Genomic DNA, 23,487 nt, shown 5'->3' on the forward strand with positions numbered 1-23,487 from the left:
AGAAAAACGGAAGCTCCGACCACGCTTTAAGCCCAAAACCTATCACCCCAGCTCAGCTGATAAAGAGTCAAACTCTGTGGCTTAGTGGTTAACACATCTGCCTAAGATGCAATACAGCACAGGTTCGAATCCCAGTAAGAGTATGGCTAGCTGATGAGAGCTAAATAGCTTGAAATAGATCTATACTAGTCTCCCTTTATTTATCAGCACAAATACAACACACACGCACACACACACACGTGTGTATGTGTATGTATATGTATGTATATATATGTATATATACACATATATACACATATATACACATATATACACATATATACAAACATATACACACACACACATATATATATACATATATACATACATATACATATATATACATACATACATATACATACATGTGTGTGTATGTATGCATGTGTATATATATATATATATATATATATATATATATATATATATATGTATGTATGTATGTATGTATGTATGTATGTATGTATGTATGTATGTATGTATGTATTTAGTGTCACAACCCCTGGTATGCCCAAATATGGGAGGAAGCCTACTGCTTCCTTTCTATGTCTATCGGCTCGTCACAGGGGAACATCCAGACAGAAACCCAATATTTTTACTGTTGCCTTTATTACATTTATGTTGTATTTGTGCTGATAAATAAATAAAGGGAGACTAGTATAGATCTATTTCAAGCTATTTAGCCCTCATCAGCTAGCCATACCCTTGCTGGGATTCGAACCTGGGCTGTATTACATATTAGGCAGATGTGTTAACCACTAAGCCACAGACTCTCCTCCTTTATCAGCTAAGCCAGGGAAATACGTATGTATTGTGTGTATTGGGCAAACCAGGGGTTGTTACCTGATCAAAATCACTTGGCAACAAGCTTGTATTTATGACAGTTGCAGCATTCCAGGGTAATATGATTTCCATCTGTGACCTTCTCAGCTGTCTTCTGACAAGCAAAGTCAATGGGGGAAGCTGGATTTGCTTAATGAACTCTCTGATTCACTTAAGTAATTTATTTAACAAGTCTAGCAATAAAGGACATAAAATTGGGCATAATTCACTTAACAAATGTCTTGTTTAACAACAGAAATTCTATTCTCAATTGTTGTCATCTGTCGAGGACTACCTGCAGTAGACTTGTTAAATGCCAAAGAAAGACCCTAAGTCCAAGCTGAGATTTCATATTTTCTTTTCAACTAAGATTTCATTTTTTCCCTCTCAGCTTAGGTTTTATTCTTTCAAATATTTATTCATCTATCATTCTTTATACATCTTTGGATTTTGAACTATGTCTAGAGGGCAACCTGACTTAAATTTAAGTTCTGCTTCAATACTAGTCACAATAGGGTCCCAAAAGGAGAGGAATTGAAATGTTTTAGATTTTTTAAATTTTTTGGAAACAAAAATCATTCAATGTTTTTGAAATGTTTGAAATGTTTAAATTTTAAATGAACTTCTAAAATGTTTTAAAATTATGGCAATTGCAAGAGGAAAATATAACCTTAAAAACATAATCATGGAAAAAGAGACTGATAGTTTTGTGATTTGCAAAACATGTTCCATGTATATATGCCTGCCCATAGAAGACCCAAAGGGAACATGCACCAAATGTAAACTAAATGAAATACATGAAGAAAAAATAACCATGCAGGTCTATCCACTCTGAGACGCTTTCAGACTCTGTCAACAAGAAGCGCCAACATCTGGTCAAGAGACATCATCAAGTGTACCAATTGCAGAAAAAAGAATAGACTAGACTTGTTTAAGAAAAAAAAGATGTGTAATGGTGATAGTCAATCCCACAAGAATGAACTTATTCACACGGTACAGTTGTTGCCATCCATATATTGTGTGCTCAGTATTCTGGGTTTTAAGAAAAAATAGAGTAATTTGGTTGCTTTTTTTTAGGGCAAAGAGATTTAAATTGTAAATATTATTGCATACCGGATGTGCAAAACTAAACATAACATACTGAAAGATGCCATTAATGTGAGTGTGTGTGTGTGTATGTGTGTGTGTTTATAGTATTTATATATGTTTATAAATAGTTAAAATGAGGTGGCAAACATATCTAATACTTCTGCCTCCCATTTCCCCCACCAGAACAACTCTCTAAAGTGGGTTGGGCTGAGAGAGGTCACTCAGCTGGCTTTTATGGCGAAGGGAATCTAGAACTCACAATCTCCTGGTCCCCTGAACCAAAGTGGTTTAAGAACCACATGGTGTCTATGTAATTGAATAATTGTTTCCAACACTTGCTTTCACCCATGCATCAGAATGCTACAGAATCTTTATAATTGGAAATCCTTAGCTGTCTAGAGTGTCATTAGAATTTAATATTTGTTTCTCTAAATAAGTCTCACTAAAATAATTCATGTACATATGTAGGATTCTAGTTTCATTAATACTGGTTGCCAACAAGGAAAAATAGAAAAAATGTGCTTTGTCTTTGGTTCTGTAACTCCCAAACAGGGAAATGGGTGTTTATTCTACTCAGTGATATGACACATTTATTGCATGAATGAAAGAAATTCAGCACAAAATCTTTGGAAGGTCAAATAAAAAATAACCCTAAAATGATTGGAAATGATTATTTGAAATGTTTTTTTCATGGCATTTCTAACTTCTCTATTCCTGAAACTGTATATCAGGGGTGTCAAACACAAGGCCCATAGGCAGGAGACAGCATGTGCAGTGCTTAATCCTGGCCTATGGTGGAGCCATAGAAATGGTGAAGGACCATTCTGTGGTGCCTCTGCCAGTGAAAATGGAGTTTGAGAGGGCCATATGTGACCCTCCCAAGCCCCACTTTAGGTCTGGACAGCCTCCTACAGCCTTCTGCCAGCAAAAACCATCTTCACTGGCAGAGAGCTAGCAAAACAAACTAAAAGCAAAACAAAACAAATGGAGAAATGTTTCCCTTTTTGCATTTGTGCATCCAAGAAGAGACAGGTAAGGAGAAAGGGAAAGAGGAAAGACCAAGAAAAAGAAGGAAAGATGTGAATAGAGCAAGGAAGGAAAAAGAAGGAAAGAGGGGAAGAAGAAAGGAGAATGAATAGGGAAGGAAAAATAAGAGAAGGAAGGAAGGAAGGAAGGAAGGAAGGAAGGAAGGAAGGAAGGAAGGAAGGAAGGAAGGAAGGAAGGAAGGAAGGAAGGACCAACCTGCCTTAGCACTTGGCCATAAATAGATGGCAAGGCTCCTCTGGAGGACAAGTGTTTGGCGCTCTCCCTTGTCTCACCTTCCTCCAGATAATGGATCTCCCTAGCCTTGGCTGAGGGATGCCCCTGAAACAAGTGATATCGAGCTGGCCACCTCCACCCTGGCCATGCCCCCTGGCCCCCCAAGGTCAAACACAACTGTGATGTGGCCCTCAATGAAATTGAGTTTGACGTCCCTGCTATATATGATGGGGTTCAGTATAGGAATGATCACAACATAAAAGACCAATATGATCTTGTCTTGCTCCAAAGAATAGCTGGAGCTAGGGCACAGTTACATGGAAAGAAGAGTCCCATAGAAAGTGCAGACAACAATCAGATGGGAAGAATAGGTAGAGAATGCTTTGTAAATACTTTCAAGTGAATACATTTGGAGGATCGTGGCAATAGGAGATTACCACTATGGATGTGGTGGATCAATTAGGATTTAATCCTCATAAAATCCTGCAAAGGCAAAGAGCAGAATATGAACAAGTTGGATGTCAATAAAGATGAGTCAGAGGAGGTCCATCACAGAAGAAATGGTTGATGATGTTGGAATGACAGCAGGTTAATCTTAAACAAAATCCCACTTGTATGGATGCATTCAGAAGTCCAGCTATGTAGCAGAATATCACTAATGAAATGCAGACAGTTTTGGACATGATAGTAGTATATTTTAGTGGATTGCAGATGTCCACATATCGGTCATATGACATCACAACCACAAGGTAGCATTCAATAGTTGCAAAATAGCAATATAAGTATTGCTGTAAGAAACATCCAGTGTATGAGATGACTTTCTTCTGTGCTAGGAAATTCATCAGCATCTTTGGGGTAACAGCAGAGGAGTAGCAAAGGTCGAAGAACAGTGAAGATGAGTCAGAGGAGATCCATCACAGAAGAAATGGTTGATGATGTAGGAATGGCAGCAGGTAAGATTTCCATCATGTAGATAGTATTTAAGTTGGTTAAAATGAAATTAGCATAAAAAGTTTCTTCCTACATTTTCTTAGAAGAGGCACTAGGAGCCCTTGTAGAAAAAAACATGATTCAATAGGTCCATAAAGACATGACAGAGATTTCATCATATAGGGCACCAGAGAATCTAACTGCAGAGTGTAACACAGTCAAATGAAAAAAAATGTGTATAAAGAATAGGCACCTTAATTTAAGGGAAATCATTTTAAAACTAAGAAGGTGAGGTAAACATCTTGTTGAACTTCTCCACAGCATTGAGAGGTTCTATTAAGATCATTCTCAGTGATACCCTGTAGATGTTTTTTTTTAAATTAATGAACTTTCAGAAACAACAGTGTTTCTTTCATAGTAAAATAAAATACTTTACAGTGATTTAAATAAACTCAATTTATGAAAATGAAAATAAGGGAAAATAAAATCCATATAGTATCAATGTAAGATTAACTCAATCCCTTAACTGATAATTAAACCTAGATCATAAGAACATATTGCCCCATCCTTTCACTTCTAGTACTATATATAAAGGCATTTCAAAACCTGATAGCAAACATATATCTTGAATCTATTCTTTAACTTCAGGAAAATAAGATTCTTTCCATCTGTGTAAAATTATTCTCTTTGCTGAACCCAAGATTAGTAAAGCCAAAATTCATCATAAAATGCTAAAACCTATATTTTAGATATAGAATTCAACATCACATTTATGCCTTAAATATACGACTGTGTTAACATAATTTGTAACTTAAAACCAAAAATGAATTATGACTGAATAGAATTAAATCATACGAGTAAAAATGAAACAACCTATCATCACCTCTCAAATTTCTTGTAGTGCCAACAGAAACAAAACAAAATTGGATAATCAAACCTTTTTTTAACATTATTTGATGGTCCAGTAAACATAAACTAATTGTGATTACCTTCATTTTTAAATTGTAATATTTCTATTTCTGAAAAGTTGGATCCATTGATTTTCTAAAAATGGGAATGCTCAATAATTATTTCAAGATGTCAGAAGCTTTTTCAAAATGTTTGGTATATGGAAGTTCAACCATCACTAACAAATGCTTCCTAATAACAGATGTTGCAAAAAATGAAGAATCTGTTTTGCTTGTTGTTACTAAAGGAACAACAACAACAACAACAACAACAACCCTACTTGGAACAGCTTATATCCTCCAACGTTACCTTAACAGTTCCTAGGTCCTTGGTTAGGACTTGAGCTGTTGAGTTACCAACCAGCCTCAAAGGCTGTGAATCTCACCAAAGATTAACAAAATAATAACAATAACAATAATAATAATGATAAAATGATATTAAAAAATTGTAAGAACAAAAAAACGAACTGGAATATGGTCTGATTACAAAAGGGCATTTGACTCACTGCCACATAGTTGGATCATAAAATGCTTAGAAACAACTGGCATTAGCAAAAATATTACATCCTTTACTGAAAAGGCGATGAAACAATGGAGAACTGAGTTGGCAGTAGGGAATGAGATCTATGGAATGGTAAATATCAAGCGAGGAATTTTCCAGGGTGATTCACTTTCACCTCTTCTCTTCATCATCGCAATGATCCCACTATCAGTAATCTTAAAAAAAATGAAATTAGGCTACCAAACAGCCAAAGAAGCTGAAAAATTTTTGCATTTACTATATATGGATGATTTGAAACTCTATGGAAAGTCAGAAATAGAAATCCAATCATTGACAAACACAGTCCGAGTATTCAGCACCGATATTTCAATGCAGTTTGGCATGGAAAAATGCACCACTGTATCCATAAAAAGGGGCAAAATCACTGCATCTGAGGGAATTGAAATGCCCAATTAATTAAATGCAAAGAAAATGAAGCCTACAAATACTTAGGCATTCTGCAGTTGGATAACATCAAGCATGGAGAAGTAAAAACTGTTATCAGGCGAGAGTACACCAACAGAGTTAAGAAAATTTTGAAATCTAAATTGAATGGTTGAAATACAATCAAGGCCATAAATACCTGGGCAATACCAGTTATAAGATACACAGCTGGTATAGTTAACTGGACACAAGCTGATTTGGACATTTTGGACCGAAAAACCAGGAAACTAATGACAATGCACTATAGTTTACATCCACGTTGTGATACTGATAGACTATATCTGCCCCGAAAATCAGGTGGCAGAGGATTATTACAAGTGAAGCAAACAGTTGAAGAAGAAAAACATGCACTGGCTGATTATTTAAAAGAAAGTCAAGAACATCTATTAATCAAAGTAAAGAACAAAAATCTACTGAAGGCCCAACAGACGAAACAAGAATACAGAAAAGATGTGATAAAATCAAGAATGAAGAGTTGGCAGAACAAAGCACTGCATGGCCAATTTCTGGAAAAACTAAAAGATAAAGTGGACAGTGAACAAACTTGGTTATGGTTAACAACAGGTACATTAAAGAAAGAAACAGAGTCACTAATCCTGGCTGCGCAAGAACAAGCTATCCGCACAAATGCCATTAAGGCCAAAATAGAAAAATCCTCTGATGATGCCAAATGCAGACTTTGCAAAGAAGCTGATGAAACTGTTGATCACATACTCAGCTGCTGTAAAAAAATTGCACAGACTGATTATAAATTGCGGCACAATTCAGTAGCGCAAATGATCCATTGGAATTTGTGCAAAATTTTTAATATTAAAACAGCAACAAACTGGTGGGAACATCAGCCTGAAAAAGTTACCGAAAATCAGATGGTCAAGATCTTGTGGGATTTTCTCTGTATACAAACGGACAAAATACTGGTGCATAATACACCAGACATCACACTGGTTGAGAAAAACAAGGTTACAATCATAGACATCGCAATACCAGGTGATAGCAGGGTCAATGAGAAGGAATATGAAAAAATCACGAAATACCAGGACTTAAAAATCTAAATTCAACGATTATGGCACAAACCAGCAGTGGTAATTCCAGTGGTAATCGGCACACTTGGTGCTATTCCAAAAGCACTGGAATTACATTTAAAACAGTTAAAAATTGACAAAATCACCATCAGTCAAATGCAAAAAGCCACACTGCTTGGATCTGCATGCATATTACAAAAATATGTTACGACGTCCTAGGCCCCTGGGTGGGGCCCAACTTGTAATCAATGCCAAATCCGGTGAAACAACTGGCTGCTGTGATACAATTCTGTTGTTGCGATAATAATAATCCACAAAATATTAAAATCAAAGCTGAATGCTGGAAACATAATTAAAGCCATGGGCAGTTCCAGTGATATGCTACTCAGCTGGAATCATCAACTGGACTCTGGCTGAACTGGAAAACCTGGACTGGAAAACACACAAACTTTTGAATATGTACCACGCTTTACATCCACGAAGTGACATTGACAGGTTGTACCTGCCAAGAAAAATAGGGGCAGGGGGCTATTGCAAATCCATCAAACTATAGAAGAAAGTACAGAAAAATTGCTGCAGGCTGTGAAAATGGATAACAGCATAAAAACAACAGAAACAAAGGTAGAATATAAGGAGAAACAGCTGGATGACACATTAAATAGATGTAAAACCAAAGCTTTGCATGGACAGCACTTGAAAAACATTGAATGAAAATATGATGACAACTTGACATGGACATAGCTTAAGATGGGAACTATCAAGAAAGAAATGGAAGGTTTAATACTGGCTGCTCAAGAACAAGCACTACAAACTAATGCCATGAAAACCAAGATACAAAAATCCACTGACAACCCAAACTGCTGACTTTGCAATAAAGTTGAAACTGTTTCACATTTAATATGCAGCAAAATTGCACAAACTGATTGCAAAGCTAGACATGACCAAGTTGCTAAATTAATCCACTGGTCATTATGTAAAAAATATGATTTACCTGTATCCAGAAAGTCATGGGAACATAAAGTGGAAAAAGTTATGGAAAATGAGAAGGTGAAGATCTTGTGGGACTTTCGAATACAAACGGATCATCATTTAGAGCACAACATGCCAGATATCATGGTTGTAGAGGGCCAAAGTGTACAGTTTATTGATATCGCTGTTCCTGGAGATGCCAGAGTCGAAGAAAAAGAACTAGAAAAATAATGAAATATCGTGACCTGGCCCATCAAAACTACATGGCTATGCATGAAGCATGTAACAGTGATACCCATTGTCATCGGGGCACTTGGCACCATGCCCAAGAATTTTACAAGATACATCAAAGAATTGCAGCTTCCTGCAATAACACCAGCAGAACTGCAAAAAACTGTGCTACTCAGAACATCATATATTTCAAGAAGATACTTGGTTGATACCTAGGACACTGGCAGCAAACCGTATCAACCATTAGCACCAGTCACTGGTATTTGTTCAGTTGGCTGAGATTCATGTTTAAGGAATAAATTATATATAATAATAATATACTTTCAAAAGGACAATCTATTTCGCAAACTATCCCTATTTGTGTTTAAGAAGCAATGTATTTTATTTTGAAAAACAGAAATTTAGCCTGTTAACATGTAAGTATTGTAGTGCCCTGTCTTGTCTGTTTTTTAATATAAACAAAATTCATTTAGAAAAGACCATTCCTTTTAATATTTTCTTCATAAAATTTATAACCTCTTTGTTTTTCAAGCTGCATATTATTGGGTTGAGCATAGGGAGTATCACTGTATAGAGGACTGACACTACTTTATCTATGTTCATGGAATAACTAGTTGTAGGGCGCAAGTACATGAAGAGAAGAGTTCCATAGAAAAGGGTGACAACCATCAAGTGAGATGTGCAAGTAGAGAAAGCCTTGTATTTGCTGTCTACTGAATCCATTCTGAGGATAGTAAAGATGATGCAGCAATAGGATACAAATACCAATGATGTGATAGTGACTTCATTAAACCCAACAATTGTAAATAGCAAAAGTTTATTGGGTGTAATATCAGAACAGTAAAGATAACTTAGAGGGGGGCCATCACAGAAGAAATGGTTAATGGCATTGGTTTTGCAACATGTTACTCGTAAACTGAATCCTGTCTGGATTGTAGAATTCAGGAATCCAGCCAAATATGAGAAGACAACCAAAAAGATACAGATCCTTCGAGACATGATGTATGTATACATTAACGGGTTACAGATAGCCACATATCGGTCATAAGCCATCACAGCCAAAAAGTAACATTCTATAGTTGCTAAACCAGCATAAAAGTAAAGTTGCAAGATGCACCCAGTATATGAAATGATTTTTTGGTGTGATAGGAAGTTTACAAGCATTTTGGGAGTGACAACTGAAGAATAACAGAGATCTAAGAAAGACAAATTGCTGAGAAAGAAATACATGGGGGTTTGAAGGTGAGAATTGATTTTCACAACCCAAATAATAACAGTATTTCCTACAACAGTGATAATATAGATGAGCAAAAAGATCACAAAGAGAATGTTTTTCAGGACAGGACAATCTGTGAATCCCAAAAGAATGAAGTTTTCCTTCAGAGTACAATTTTCTCCAGCCATCTATTTGATGTGTATTATGAAGTATGGAGTCTATAAAAGAAAAAATGATGTCATGGTATAACTATTCATCTGAAGAAATATGCTCTTATGTGTGAGAGGAAAAGAGAGAAAGAGGGACTTGTGTTCATCTGAGAATTCCTTAGAATGTCACTATATGAGATTGGACAAGTGAACCTCTGTGTTAATTTTCCTCATGTGTAAAAGAGGACCCTTATAGTAACTGTGGGACTGTGGCATGGAATAATACTTTAAGTTGGTCTTCTGAAACCTAATGTTTTCTCAATTAGTTTGCTGGTAGCACAAATCATCCTAACCACCATAGCATTTCTCATACTGTCTGCAGATTATGACAATTCTATTTCAATAAATCTGGAATTCATCAAGATGAGAAAGGCTGCTTTCAATATTGCAAGGCATTTTTATGTGGGTAATAAAATTGTGTCCTGTCATGTCTTAGGAATCATTTGCCTCTGATTTTCAACAACAACATTATAGATTGTTCCTTGGTTTTATTAAGGGTTGGGGAGATAGCTTATAAAAATCAGAAACATATTTGGATAGAGAAGATGACGCACAATGTTGAAGCACAAACTTCTTTGCACATATTGTCTATATAATCTATTTTTTATAAGAAACCAGCCCAGATTTATCCCTGTTGACTTTTATCCAGAATTAGCACTATTTATTGTTTATAATGACTGTTCTATTCAGCATCTGATTCAGAGTGGTACACATTTATAACAATTATTATTAAAAGCAATACAATTCAAAACAATAGCATGTAAACATCCAATCTTGTAAATATCCAATCTTTTGCAAATCTTCCGAAAGAAAATAAAAAAGTTATTAGCATGTTTTTATCTAATTGCAATGCTTATAAAGCACTATTCTATAAGCTTCAGGATTCTAACTACATAGCAAAAAAATATTATTTTATAAATATTGAATAATATGTAATGTTCTTACTCTTATTAATAGACAATATGGGGAAATGGCCTTAGAAAACAAAGTTTGTTTGTGTCATAAACAGCTGTCAGTAGTTAGGTTACTAATTTATTAGTATTGGATTTTACAGACTGGGATGAGAAATTCACTTTTTAAATAGTTTTCTTCCTACAATGTCAAAACAATCTGGTTTTGTCTTGAGAATTATAAAATTAAGATATCCAACAGAATGCAAATAATTGAAATCATAGCAGTAATTAAAATTATTAAAACGTCAGTTCTACGGTAAATGGAACATAATGTTTAAAGCATTGATTTCATTGTTTAAAATGTTTAGTAGTAAGTACAAAATTACTGTATTCAGGATTTAATTCATATATTATAACATTCATTTTTATTTTTGAGATCTTCCTACAATCTTGCAGTTTTGCTAAAAAAACAACCCTCCAGTATTACTGAACAGATGGATTGGTTGGTATAAATTCAAAGAATAGATGGTAATTAGGCTTCATTTTTACTTTTGAAAGAAACATAATAGATATTACAGTTTGATTTTTCTGACATCCGTACCACGAGCTTAGTGGAAAACCAGACTTGATAAATGTAGTGCTTAAGAAATAATAATTTAGAAGCAATAATGTTTGCTGTAACTCCAAATTTGTCAGTCAACATTCTATACATACTACTCTACAATCAGTCACAGAAAGTTGTTTTTGATTAAAGGTGTACACATTTTAAAGATGTATACATTTGTACACAATGTGTACAAGTATGTACACATTTAACAGTACTTGGTCATTCACAACATTAAATAAAAGGACTCAATATTCTAGTCTATCTAAAAAAAAAACCACCCACAAATTGAGTCCTTCCTGATGTGTTTTGAACTATAGCTTGTTGAATGTTTTGCCTATATTAGAGGAGGCTTAAACAGCTAGCAAAATTCTGAAATATATTTGATTCAGCTCATTACACTACCTACCTTTCACTTCTGCAAATAATAGAGACTTCAATAGGAAAGAATAAAACATGCTCAGTTTTTTTATTAAATCAGAAGGGACATGACTACATTTTTAAAAAAAAAACTGATGTCAAATGGCTTAAATGTATTTATTATAATTTCTACCCCACAATTCCATTCCATGATTTCTGTAAACCAACAGGCAGAACAGTAAATCCATACTCATTTTGTTGAGGTGTAAAAAATATAGATTATTTTGCTTTGCAGGCTGGAGACAGAGATCTTCTCTTAGCCATCTTAAAATGAGAGATTCCCAAATGATGATTATATCAGGAGAATATTGGGTTTGTTTGTTTTTAAACCTCTGGGAATGCTGCTCCCAATTGATGTCTGACTCTATTAACTCAAATTTATAATGTTCTTTCTGATTTTGATGATTAGCAGACTGACAAGCAGAAAGTTGTAGAGAAAATGAGAAGAAAATAGAATGACCCAGTTGGCTTTTTGATGGACAATATCAGTCAGTATGTCAGACTGCTGATCATAATGTCATTTTGTGGCACTAAACTTCCCACAGAAGAGCTAAAGCAATTACGAAAGAATTTCAGCAAGTATTTCACATCAAATGGAAGCTTTATTTATAACAAATTACATTAAACTTTTTTCCAGCCTACTTCTGCCTTCTTCAAAACTAAACTAGCAATGACTCTGTTCTGGATGGAAAATACAGGGTTTTGTGGTAATGGCATGGTGTAGCATTAAGTTCTTACTTTTGATTATATAAGAACTAGCCATCACAAAGATGTTCTCTGTAAGGAGACAAATGATTTATTTGCTATTAAAGCAAAAATAACAAATAACAACAATATAGCTAAATTTGCTTGTGCTTATCAATATTTATTGAAGTGTTTTTTAAGTATTCATTTACTTACAATTCAACATCATCCATTCATACTTAAATATCCCCTATCCAACTCCTGTTGATCAGCATTTCAATGAAAGGTATGGTTTCACTCAGGGGTGGGTTCCAGCAGGAACTACTACCAGTTCACTTGTGGGCATGCTGCATGCACACACACTTGATGTGCACTATGCGCACATGCACTGTGTAATAAAAAATGTTCTGTGCATGCGCAGAAGCAAAAAACAAGATGGTGCTGCCTATGGTGTCACTCAGAGAACCGGTTTGGGGACATGGCAGGCCTGGGTCGCTGCCGGTTCCCGTGACCCAGGCCCCCAAACCACTACTGGTTCGGCTAAGCCGATCCAAACTCGTAAAACCTCTGGTTTTACTTCTCAGAAACCCTGAATATTCCCAGTGTACCTGTTATGCCCCTGTCAGAGTCTGAATCTGAGGGAGGAGATGAACTGGAACAAGAACTGACAGAGATGGAGAGGCCGGCTCCATTGACCTTGGAGGAAAGTGGGGAAGGGCAGAGTCACTCCACTTTTCTGAATTAGTAAGGCCTGAAGAAAGGGAGAGCTCTTGAGAAGAGCAAAGATTACCCTGCTCCCGATCCGAGAGCTAGGGGGGAAGAAAGATGGTGAGATCAATGCAGATTGAGCCAGCTACGAGTGAGGAGAGTGCCCTGCCCCCTTTCACAAGTCACACCTGGGGACTGAGATGTAAGGAGGTGCTAGTGGGAGGGGCATTTGTCAGGAACAAGCGTTGAATCTGTAGAGCCTTATGTGCACTTGCCAAAGCCTGGAGATTGCTGTACTCTGTCTTGTGGAGCTTGCCAGTTTGCCTGCTTCACTGAACTTCGTGCCCTGGTTACTGTTTAGCTAACCTGGCTTATTGGACTGCTGGCCTTGGTTGTTATTTGATTAACCTGACTTACTGAACTACTTGGAGCCAGAGGCTTCTGAAGGTGCATGTGAGGAATCTTTGGGGGCACAGTTGGAGCAACAAAGGGGAGTTAGACTTGTTCCCTGGTTGTCTTGCATTTGTGCCATGCCCTGGGTCATCACAGTACCCTACCAATTACAAAACATAGCGTATAACCAATCCCATGCTTATTTCATACTTTATCTGTTTAATAATCAAGACATCTGGCATAAGAATGGGCTGGGATTTGGAGTGACATCACATCCCTGACAAGTACAAGACACCAGTTCAAGAAAGAACTAAATAGTTTTTATACAAAGATAGGAGCCAAAAGTTTCAGTCCGATGTCAAGTTCTTCTAGAACTGTGATGGTGAACCTATGGCACATGTGCCCAAAGTGGCATGCGGAACCATGTCGCCTGGCATCCATGGCATCACCCATTCCTCTTCTGGGTTTCTGGATGTTTCTGCATGTGTGTGTGACGATCAGTTGGCCTTTGTGAGTGCAGCAGTGCTGGAAACCAGAAGAGCTGGTCTTCCATTTTCCAGCGTGAGCATGCGTGCCAGCCAGCTGATTGGTGTGTGTGCATGCATAGCAGTAACCAGAAGACTTGCTGGCTGGCACGTCATGTCCATGCTGGAAACTGGAAGTTAATTTTCCGGTGCGCGCATGCCCCCTGGGCAGTTTCTCTTCCTAGTCGCTGCCCAGACAAGAGTGTGCACATGCACAAAAAATGCATGCATGCAGTGCTCCCTTTTCAGCACTCAGTGCTGCACATGCATGCATGTGCTCCTTTTTCGGCACTCAAAAGTTTCACCATCACTGCTCTAGAATCTCTAGCCAAAGTTTAGTTGATTTTTAACCTAGCAATAAACTTTAACTACATGAAATAAACACAGATAGTTTTTCCTTTACACCAATAAAAAGCCAGTTCATAAACGGAGAGTGAACACATTTAATTAACCCAATATTGCAAATCTGGGATAAAATAGATTTTTTAATTGTATAATATTTTCCACAGTTCTTTATTTAATAATAGAGTCTACATTTTTTTGATATGCAATTCAAAATGGCATTGATATTTTAAAACTTGATATTCTTCACAAAACCAGATTAACGAATAGACAGATATTAAATCAAACAGGATGAAAGTAAGGCAAGTCAATATCATATGCATAAAGATGCCCTTCATGATTTCCAAGATAGTTATAGTTATAGTTAGTTATAGTTTATTAGTTTTGTATGCCGCCCACTCCCGAAGGACTCCGGGCGGCTTACAATAAAAAAGGAAGGGGATAAATAAGACATACAACAAATTAAAATTCAACAACATTCATAATTACAGTGGGGCTGGATACTTCAACAGCCCCCGGCCTGCCAGAGCAGCCAGGACTTAGTGGCTTTACCAAAGGCCAGGAGGGTAGTAAGGGTCCAGATCTCCACGGGGAGCTCATTCCAGAGGGCCGGAGCTGTAACAGAGAAGGCTCTCCCCTAGGGGGTCGCCAGCCGACATTGGCTGGCAGATGGAATCCGGAGAAGGCCTAGTCTAGCTGGACCATCTTTGGGAGGGAGCATCAATAGCCACTCAGATAAAAGAACTGATAGCCAACCTTTCTGAACATTCTTTAAGGTATCCAATATACATGAGCAAAAATCTTAATCTCATTTTAAACTCAGAGGAAATGGCCTTGCAAAGTTCTAGGAAATACTTAAGACATTCAGTGATTGCTTAATTAATGTGGCATATTCCTAACTTTTTTTCTCAAATTATTGCAAACTACTCTAATATTAATCTTAGTAATATTTTTTGTTTTTTAATATAAAATTACATGAGTCAGAACCATTTCAGTACTGATAATAATTCAGGTGATTTAGATGCTGTTAACGCATTTTGAAGACAGCCAGTTCAGTGTAAAGGCTAAAGGTATTCGATTAGAAATCAGGAGACCATGAGCACTAGTCACGAAACCAGCTGGTAACCTTGGTCCAGTCCTTCTCTCTCAGCCCGAGGGGAGGCCATGGCAAACCACCTCCAAAAATGCTGCCAAGAAAATTGCACGGATTTGTCCAGGGAGTCTCTAGGAGTCAAAACTGAGTCAAAGGCACAGTTACACAAAAGAAGTAACACGTTGCATCAATTTATGTGTTTTTTATTGGAGGTTGACGTATGCTGCTTCTGCATGTGAGTATTTCTGAGAGCTGATCTAAACGAGTACTGAAATAATTTTTTTAACTATAACATACAGAGAGTTATTTTTTTTTAGTTTATCTACCTACAGGATTTTTTGATTGTTACAATCAATTGACTCTGAGTAATGTACAATTCCCCAAGTCCATTGTGAGTTAAAACAAATGCATAATAGTAAAAAATGAAATGAAAACCAAAAATATGCAATAGAAAGAATCATATGTCCCAGGAATCAAGCATTCCAAAGACACCATGAAAAACTTGCAAACCCTGAGACATGGTTATAATAGCTGTGCCCCCAAAGCTTTTCCAATGGTCCAGTAATTTACAGGCAATATAATATAGAAATGGGCAAAGACTGTTTATTTTGAATTGCACCCCCTCCCTAATGATTGTAAGCCGCCCTGAGTCCCCTCAGGGAAAAGGGCGGCCTATAAATCCTAATAAAATACTAAAAATACTAAAAAAATATTGCTATCTATATCTTATGAGAAGGAGAGTCCAAGAATAGGTGCTCTATGCCTATGTGCCTGGGAAGAAAGGCAGAAGGAAGTGTCTAACCATAATTCATACTAAACAAATACAGGCACAATAATGCACTTAAATAAAGGTAAAAAGATAAAGGTAAAGGTTTCCCTCACACATATGTGCTAGTCATTCCCAACTCTAGGAGGTGATGCTCATCTCAGTTTCAAAGCCGATGAGCCAATGCTGTCCGAAGATGTCTCTGTGGTCATGTGGCCAGCATGACTAAATACCAAAGACACATGGAATGCTGTTACCTTCCCACTAAAGGTGGTTCCTATATTTGGGACAAGTAATGGGAGCTGATCATGCCACTTGGCAGCAACAGGTCACAAATGCAAGCCTGTCAATCATTTGTGCAGCATCCTAACCAAGTGAGCCACTGCGATCCTGCCCATTGATCAATTGACTTTAGACAACTTATATAGGACCAAAACCAGGGTACAAAATAAGATTTCATTTTATTGATTGGCTTATTTTTAAATGACGTATAGGGTCTTTTCTTTAGTGTTAATTTTTGTTCTATGAAACTGAAATAGATTGAGTGGGATGGCTTTATAAATACTTGAAATAAATAAAAAGATGGTTTTACTTTGGTTTTATTTTTAACTGATTCTTGTTGATCAGGCGGGGGAGTCAGGGCACCCACAGCGAGCTCAGGAGCATAGCCACCACCACCGCCAGATGCCCCATGCTGCCATCACTCGGTCCTCCTCAGGCTTGCGACCGGGCACGCAGAGGAGGTGCAGCAGCAGTGAGGAAAGAAGAGTGGGGGCAGCGCTTTGGTGGGTGCTGAGGGAAGGAAGGAATGAAGAAGAGCCTAGCTGAGGGGAAAAAAAAGCTCTGCTGGGCGGGAGATTGGGGGGTGTCACTCCATGATGGGCTGGTCCCACCATCGCAGAGCCTTTTATTATTTTTTTCTCTTTCCCTCATGAGAATCGCACCGACAGCGGCAGCAGCAGGAGGAGCAACAACCTGGCGCATGCTCCTGATCTGGCCTGCTGGAAGAACAGGAGTGGAGTTTGGCTGTTTGAAGAAGCCACGCGGGGCTTTTCCAACAACCAAACTTCCCCCCTGTTCCTTCTTCACCTGTTTGAAGAAACCATGCGGGGCACGTTCCCTTCTCTTTCACAGCTGCCTCATTTCCAATTGGGGGGGTGATCCATGCAGAGGGAGGAAAAGATGGATTTCTTCCCCCCATTTGAAAACAAGGGAGATGTCAAAGAGAAGGGAGCATGCCCCATGTGGCTTCTTCAAACAGGTAAGAAGGAACAGGAGGGGAGTTCGGCTGTTGGAAAAGCCCTGTGTGGAACTCCCCTCCTGTTCCTTCTTTGGCTTTTGAAGAAGCCACATGGGGCATGCTCCCTTCTCTTTGACAGCCACCTCATTTCCAATTGAGGGGGAGAAATCAATGTTTTTCCTCCCTCTGCATGGATCCCCCACAATTGGAAACAAGGCAGCTGTGAAAGAGAAGGGAACGCACCCCGTGTGGCTTCTTCAAACAGGTGAAGAAGGAACAGGAGCCGAGGATTTGTTGGACAAGTCCAAGGGAGCGAGCTGCTCTCTCCTATGACAGTCGCCTCATTTCCAATGAAGGAGGTAGGGAATCTATGTGATTTCCTCCTTCTGCATGGATTCCCCACTCCCTTCATTGGAAATGAGGTGGCTATCAAAGAGAAGAGGGCAGCACACGCGATGTGGGCTTGTCCAAGAGCCAAAGAAAGAACAGGAGGCGAGGATTCATTGGACAAGCCCACAGGCGCGTGCTGCTCTCTCCTCTGATAGTTGCCTCATTTCCAGTTAAGGGGGTGGAGAATCCATGCAATTTCCCCCCTCTGCATGGATTCCCCACCACCTTCATTGGAAATGAAATGATCCCTTTGTAACTGAAATGCTGCTGTAGTCCAGCTAATCCAACTACTGGAAAACTCAGAGGGGGAAACATCTAAAAGGAGAGGAACAAGAACCTTGTATTGACCCCTGGAAGAGTTTCCTTCTCAAAAAAAAAAAAAATTAGCTGCATGAGCCATGGAAGCTCATTATGTGGCTTCAGAGCAGACAGGGTCTTTCAGCCTGACCTATCTCACAGAAAAGTATTGAGAACATTTATTTCTTTTTTAAAATGAAATTGTTATTTTCAGACAAACACAAACACACAACACATATAACATAAATGCCTCTTCAATTACAGACAGTGTGTCGATTGGTTACAAAGTCTTTCTGTGTCCTTTCCATGATCCTCACTTGAATTTTATCAAAGTTCACATATTGACAATCAAGATATCTTTGTATACATTGTTATTATGCTTCCTCCTATTCTAAGTCATTCAATCATTTTAGCATTGATAACATTCTCTAATAGTTTCCAATTACATGTTTTTACCCCATTATTAGTATCATCAATCTAATATACATGTATACAAATTGTTATACTTATTAAGCATCCATTAAGCCCAACTATTATTACATCCTTTCAACATAAGTCATATTAAATTTGAAGTAAAATTATATTTTATTAGATTATCCTGAAATCATCCAATGATATTATGTCTTTCTAATCTATTCTATATAGAATTGTTTATCTTTTATAAAAAGGCTTTTCAACATCATCTCCATAATCCTCACTTACAGGTTGTATAAGATTTCATATTATCAATCTAGTATATATAAATGCTTTGTTATCATTTTAATCATTTATTTGGCTATAGCTGTTATTACGTTATGCATTACACTCAAAATTTAACTATATTTAACTAAATTTATTGTGACATCATTCTATTATTTTAGCATTGATAACATTATCTAGTAATTTTCAATTCCATGTCCCCCCCATTATTAGTATCATCAATCTAATTTACTTGTATGCAAATTGATATAATTATTAAACATCCATTAAGCCTAGCTATTAGTAAATCCTTTCAACTTAAAGCATATTATATTTAAAGTAAATATATATTATGACATTTTATTACAACACCCCTGAAATCATCCAATGATATTACATCTTTATATTCTATTCTACATAAAATTGTTTAACTTTTATAAAAAGGCTTTTCAACATCATCTCCATATCCTCACTTACAGTATTATATAAAATTTCATATTATCAATCCAGTATATATAAACGCTTTGTTATCATTACTAATCATTTCTTTGACTACAGCTATTATTATGTTGTACATAGCACTCAAAATTTAACTACATTTAATTAAAATTTATTGTGACATTTCATTTCATCATCCTGTATCCTTCCAGGTAGTGTACATTTACATTTACGTAGAGAACATTTATTTCTGTACTAGGGGGGAAATGCTTATAGTTTAATTACAACACAATGTCCACCCCCTTCAAAAAAAAAATCAGGAAAAAGAGCCAGGTTGGTGTTGTGATTACACTGCTGACCTACTGGGTGACTTTGGGCCACTCATTGTCTCTCGTAAGGTAAATGTCTATGGAGATTCAAAGTCATCCAGGTCATGGTTGTTTCAAAGGTGCTTTTTCAAGAGATCTGGACTTTCTGAAAAAGCACCTGTGGGATTCTCGTAAGGTACTTGTGGGCAAAAGAGGAGGAACATGTATTCACCACCCTTGAGTTACTTATAAAGTAATAAAAGTGGGATAATAAATAAATAAATCTGTTTGTTTGCTTTTAAAAAACAATATGTATTTATTTTGTCCATGCTCTTCTCCAAGAACATCTTAAGGCATCCTTCACTTCCATGTTTCTCAGACTGTAAATCAAAGGGTTCAGCAGAGGGATAACAATTGTATAGAAAACAGCAAGAATTTTGTCACTCACATCTTGGATGGAGGAGCCATTGCTTGATTTTGATCGGAAATGTAAAATAAGGATTGCCCCATGGAAGATGGTAACTGCAATTAAGTGTGAAGTGCAAGTGGAGAAGGCTTTCAGCCTGCCTGAAGCTGAGCTGATCCTCATAATGTTGACAATAATATACATATATGAAAGCAAAACACTCAGCACGGTAGTTGCTTCTACCAGTCCAGCCACATAAAAAATCAGAAGTTCATTTAGGTGAGTGTCAGTACAGGAGAGCAATAAAAGGGCTGTGATGTCACAATATATCTGATTGACCTCAGACCGACAGAAGGACAATCTGAAAGTGAAAATGGTATGAAGAAGGGAATGGAAAAAGCCCAGGAGATAGGAAACTGCCATCAGAAGAATGCAGACTCTGGGAGACATGAGGACTGGGTACAGCAAGAGTTTGCAGATAGCCACATATCTGTCATAGGCCATTGCTGCAAGGAGAAAGCACTCTGCACTCGCCAATCCTATAACAAAGTACATCTGCATGGCACACCCAATATAGGAAATGGATTTTTTATCTTCCAGGAGAGTCAGCAATAACTTACAGGCAACCACAGAGGAGAATAATGAATCTATAAAGGACAGGTTGCTGAGGAAGAAATACATTGGAGTGTGGAGTTGGGGGCTGGCCCTTATTAAAGCAATCATTCCTATATTGCCTACCAACGTAGCCATGTAAAAGATCAGGAACACCAAAAAAAGGATGATCTTCAGGACCGGCTTGTTGATGAAACTTACAAAGACAAAATCTTTGACTTTTGTGGTGCTGTTTTCTTCTGTCATTTTCCTTCCTGCAAGGTAAAAAAAAAAATGGAAGATGAAGAAAAATAGTAAGTTTTGAATAATTCATATAAGTGGTTCAGGGAATTTGTGGATTCCAAATAGAGGGATGACCACAAGTTTGAGTTATATAGAAGTGCAATGAAATGAAGAGTGAAAAGTGCATTTTACTCAAAGTGTAAGTTGCATTCTTCTTAAGATTCTATTTAGAAAACTACATAGAGAAATTCACAACAAATTGAGATCTCTTTTTGAGCTCACTAAAAATATGCTTCCAATCAGTAAGAGAAACTTGAACTTTTCTGTCTCACTTTTATGTTGCTTAATATGCTGGGCTCTATTTTCTACCTTTCCACCAGTCACACTGGCATGCTGGTTGTGGGTAGTGAGCAATAGTCAAAACATGCCAAAAGCATCAGGTTTGGAAAAAATTGGAGTAGATGGAGCGTTAATTTAGGCTTAAGTAGATGTAATAAGATAAATGTGTGTCTATGTGCACATTTTAAAAAAATTGCCATCGTGAGAAATTGAAATCATTCACTGTTACCTTTCACATTCCATTAATTATTCAGCAGTATGAATATCACTATGTTTTTAAACAAAATGCAAGAAGGAAGGAAGGAAGGAAGGAAGGAAGGAAGGAAGGAAGGAAGGAAGGAAGGAAGGAAGGAAGGAAGGAAGGAAGGAAGGAATTTAGTCCTTGCAATTATTTGTCTCTGAACGTTCTCCACATATTTTACAATTCAATCTGCATAATCAAGCTATTTAGGTTATTTAATAACTCCTGTTTTAATAAGCATTTAAATGCTACTGTGGGAGCTACTAAATATTCATACATAAATATTACCTTTGTAAAATAATATTTTCTTTTCTCTCCCCTTCCTAAAATTAATAGAGATGAGACTTTCTACAATGCAAGGGACTAAATGAAATATTGATTTAATATGAAAAATCAGCGTTATGCATATTCCAGATAATTAAATACCTGATCATTTTAATGAGAATGGAGACTTCTGGGATTCCAGTCTTATTTGGGCCACTGTTTGCTTTTTGTAGAGTAAACAAAAAGGAACCCCTGCACAGTTCATATGAAATCCAAGTTTAGTTTACCTCCAGCTCCGGCAGGATCTTTTTTAAAGGCAGAATTCCTATTCTGCCATTCTGAATTCACTATAGAGAACCCTGCTTGTTGGATGACTGAGCCACTGGGAGGCATCATCTATTTTCAAAGCTCTTTCTCAGCTTTAGAACAAAGGCTTTTATTAGATAAAAAATACTCCAAGCCTCAGGCAATAGGGAGGCAGAATCTGTATACAAAACGTGTATAAAACCAATGGACACAGGGATGAGTGGACTGTCAAGAACCTCAAATGGTCAAAATAGTTCCAGAATTCAAGGTAGGTCCAAAGAACAGCAAAGGCCAATGAGGGAGACAACCATCACCTGCGCATGTGCGAGATCCGAGATGGCTGCTAGGCGTTCTTCTCCGTTCTGATTCAGACGGAAAACGCTGGAAACCTCAACAAAACCGATTCGAATTTTTCCGGGAAGAGCTCCTTAGGGATGTCCGGAGTCTGGGGGATCCGAAGAAGCCAGACCTCTGCGGGGCTGCTGTTCTCGGGCGCCCCCGGCTCGTTCAAACATCATCGGAGGTCTGTGTGCTGCCTGGCGGTAGAGGAAGCGAGGCCACGCTGAGAACGGCGGTAGCGGACTGCAGCGTCTTTCGCTGGCGGCGACGTCCCTCGGCGTTGTTTAAAGGTTTTGGTGCCCTCGTCTTGCTAGCTGCACTCCCTGGGGACTTTTTCTGGTTACCATCGCCCCGGAGTGTAAGCGGACGGACGGAGGAATTACTGGAACTGGCGGCAGCGCTTCCTGGGGGCTCTGCTCGGCTGCCATTACTTTGGAGAGAGAGCGGATTGATAAGAACATTGCTGAGGGTGAGCGTGTTGGCTGTGTTTCCTGGGGGCTTTGCCGGACTATTGCTGCTTCGGAGGGAGAGTGGACGATCACTACTGTTGGGACTGAGGAAGCTGGGCGGCTGGCTTTGCCTGGTACCGCGGCAGTCCCTCCGGATGGCTCTCCCCCCCGTATGGCTTCGTCTTCGCCCCGTCTTTGCCCCCCCCTCCTCCGCTCTTGTCTGGTCAGGTGGCCCTATAGAAGCGATTCCATCTTTGCCTGCCCCCGCTGTTGTGAGGCTTCCCCCTGTGTTCTCTGCTTGGCACTGGACTATCTTTTATTGTGGCATTTTAACATCCGGCCTTTTTCTGCCACGGCCTCCGGATTCCTAGGCCTGTTGGCACATTTCCATCTGGCCTGGACTACTGTCACTATTACTATCTTTTGTGGCTGCCCTTGTGGCATCACCCTAGACAGTGCCTGTACAAGAAAACCCTTTACCATCTTGGACTGTTCCGGCCGGTTGAACTTTTATAAATTTACAGAAAAAGAGAGGGGTTATAAGACACTCCCCCATATATCCTACTCGAACTGTAACTGGTCTCCAGCCACTCCAACCTTGAACACTAAGAGCCAGTTCTGTTATCTGGTCTCGCATTTTTAAATTTTTAATCAACTGCGCAATTTATTTTATTTTCCTCCTTTTCTTTCATCTTTTTTCCCCCTCTCTTTGTATGGGATATGCATGGGATACGTATGAGATGAATGAATGTCCCACTTTTTACTATTATATTGTTGTAATTTTTTGTGTTTTAACTTTTACGTGGGGACTGCTT

General features: G+C 38.0%; 2 protein-coding genes and 1 pseudogene across 2 annotated transcripts; all 3 read right to left on the reverse strand.

Moving 5' to 3' along the window:
• Positions 1-4,091, reverse strand: part of LOC148049466 (olfactory receptor 5AU1-like) — an 8,249-nt pseudogene extending 4,158 nt beyond the window's left edge.
• Positions 4,092-8,756: 4,665 nt separating this feature from the next.
• On the reverse strand, positions 8,757-9,695 carry LOC148049467 (olfactory receptor 5AP2-like). Its single transcript, XM_087703725.1, has one exon. The coding sequence runs from the start codon at positions 9,693-9,695 to the stop codon at positions 8,757-8,759; it is 939 nt and encodes a 312-aa protein (XP_087559851.1).
• Positions 9,696-19,810: 10,115 nt separating this feature from the next.
• Positions 19,811-20,758, reverse strand: LOC106543785 (olfactory receptor 5T17-like). The gene has a single exon (XM_087703734.1). It carries the CDS (start codon positions 20,756-20,758, stop codon positions 19,811-19,813), a length of 948 nt encoding a protein of 315 aa, XP_087559860.1.
• Between the last annotated feature and the right edge of the window lie 2,729 nt (positions 20,759-23,487).

The sequence above is a fragment of the Thamnophis sirtalis genome, unplaced genomic scaffold (genome assembly GCF_051295495.1).
Source record: "Thamnophis sirtalis isolate CommonGarterSnake01/CBP01778 unplaced genomic scaffold, rThaSir2_p1.2 scaffold_1, whole genome shotgun sequence".
NCBI lineage: Eukaryota > Metazoa > Chordata > Lepidosauria > Squamata > Natricidae > Thamnophis > Thamnophis sirtalis.

Bases quoted from the DNA above. Each gene is read 5' to 3' on its own strand.
- LOC148049467 (XM_087703725.1), bottom strand. From the start codon at position 9,695: ATGGCTGGAGAAAATTGTACTCTGAAGGAAAACTTCATTCTTTTGGGA.
- LOC106543785 (XM_087703734.1), bottom strand. From the start codon at position 20,758: ATGACAGAAGAAAACAGCACCACAAAAGTCAAAGATTTTGTCTTTGTA.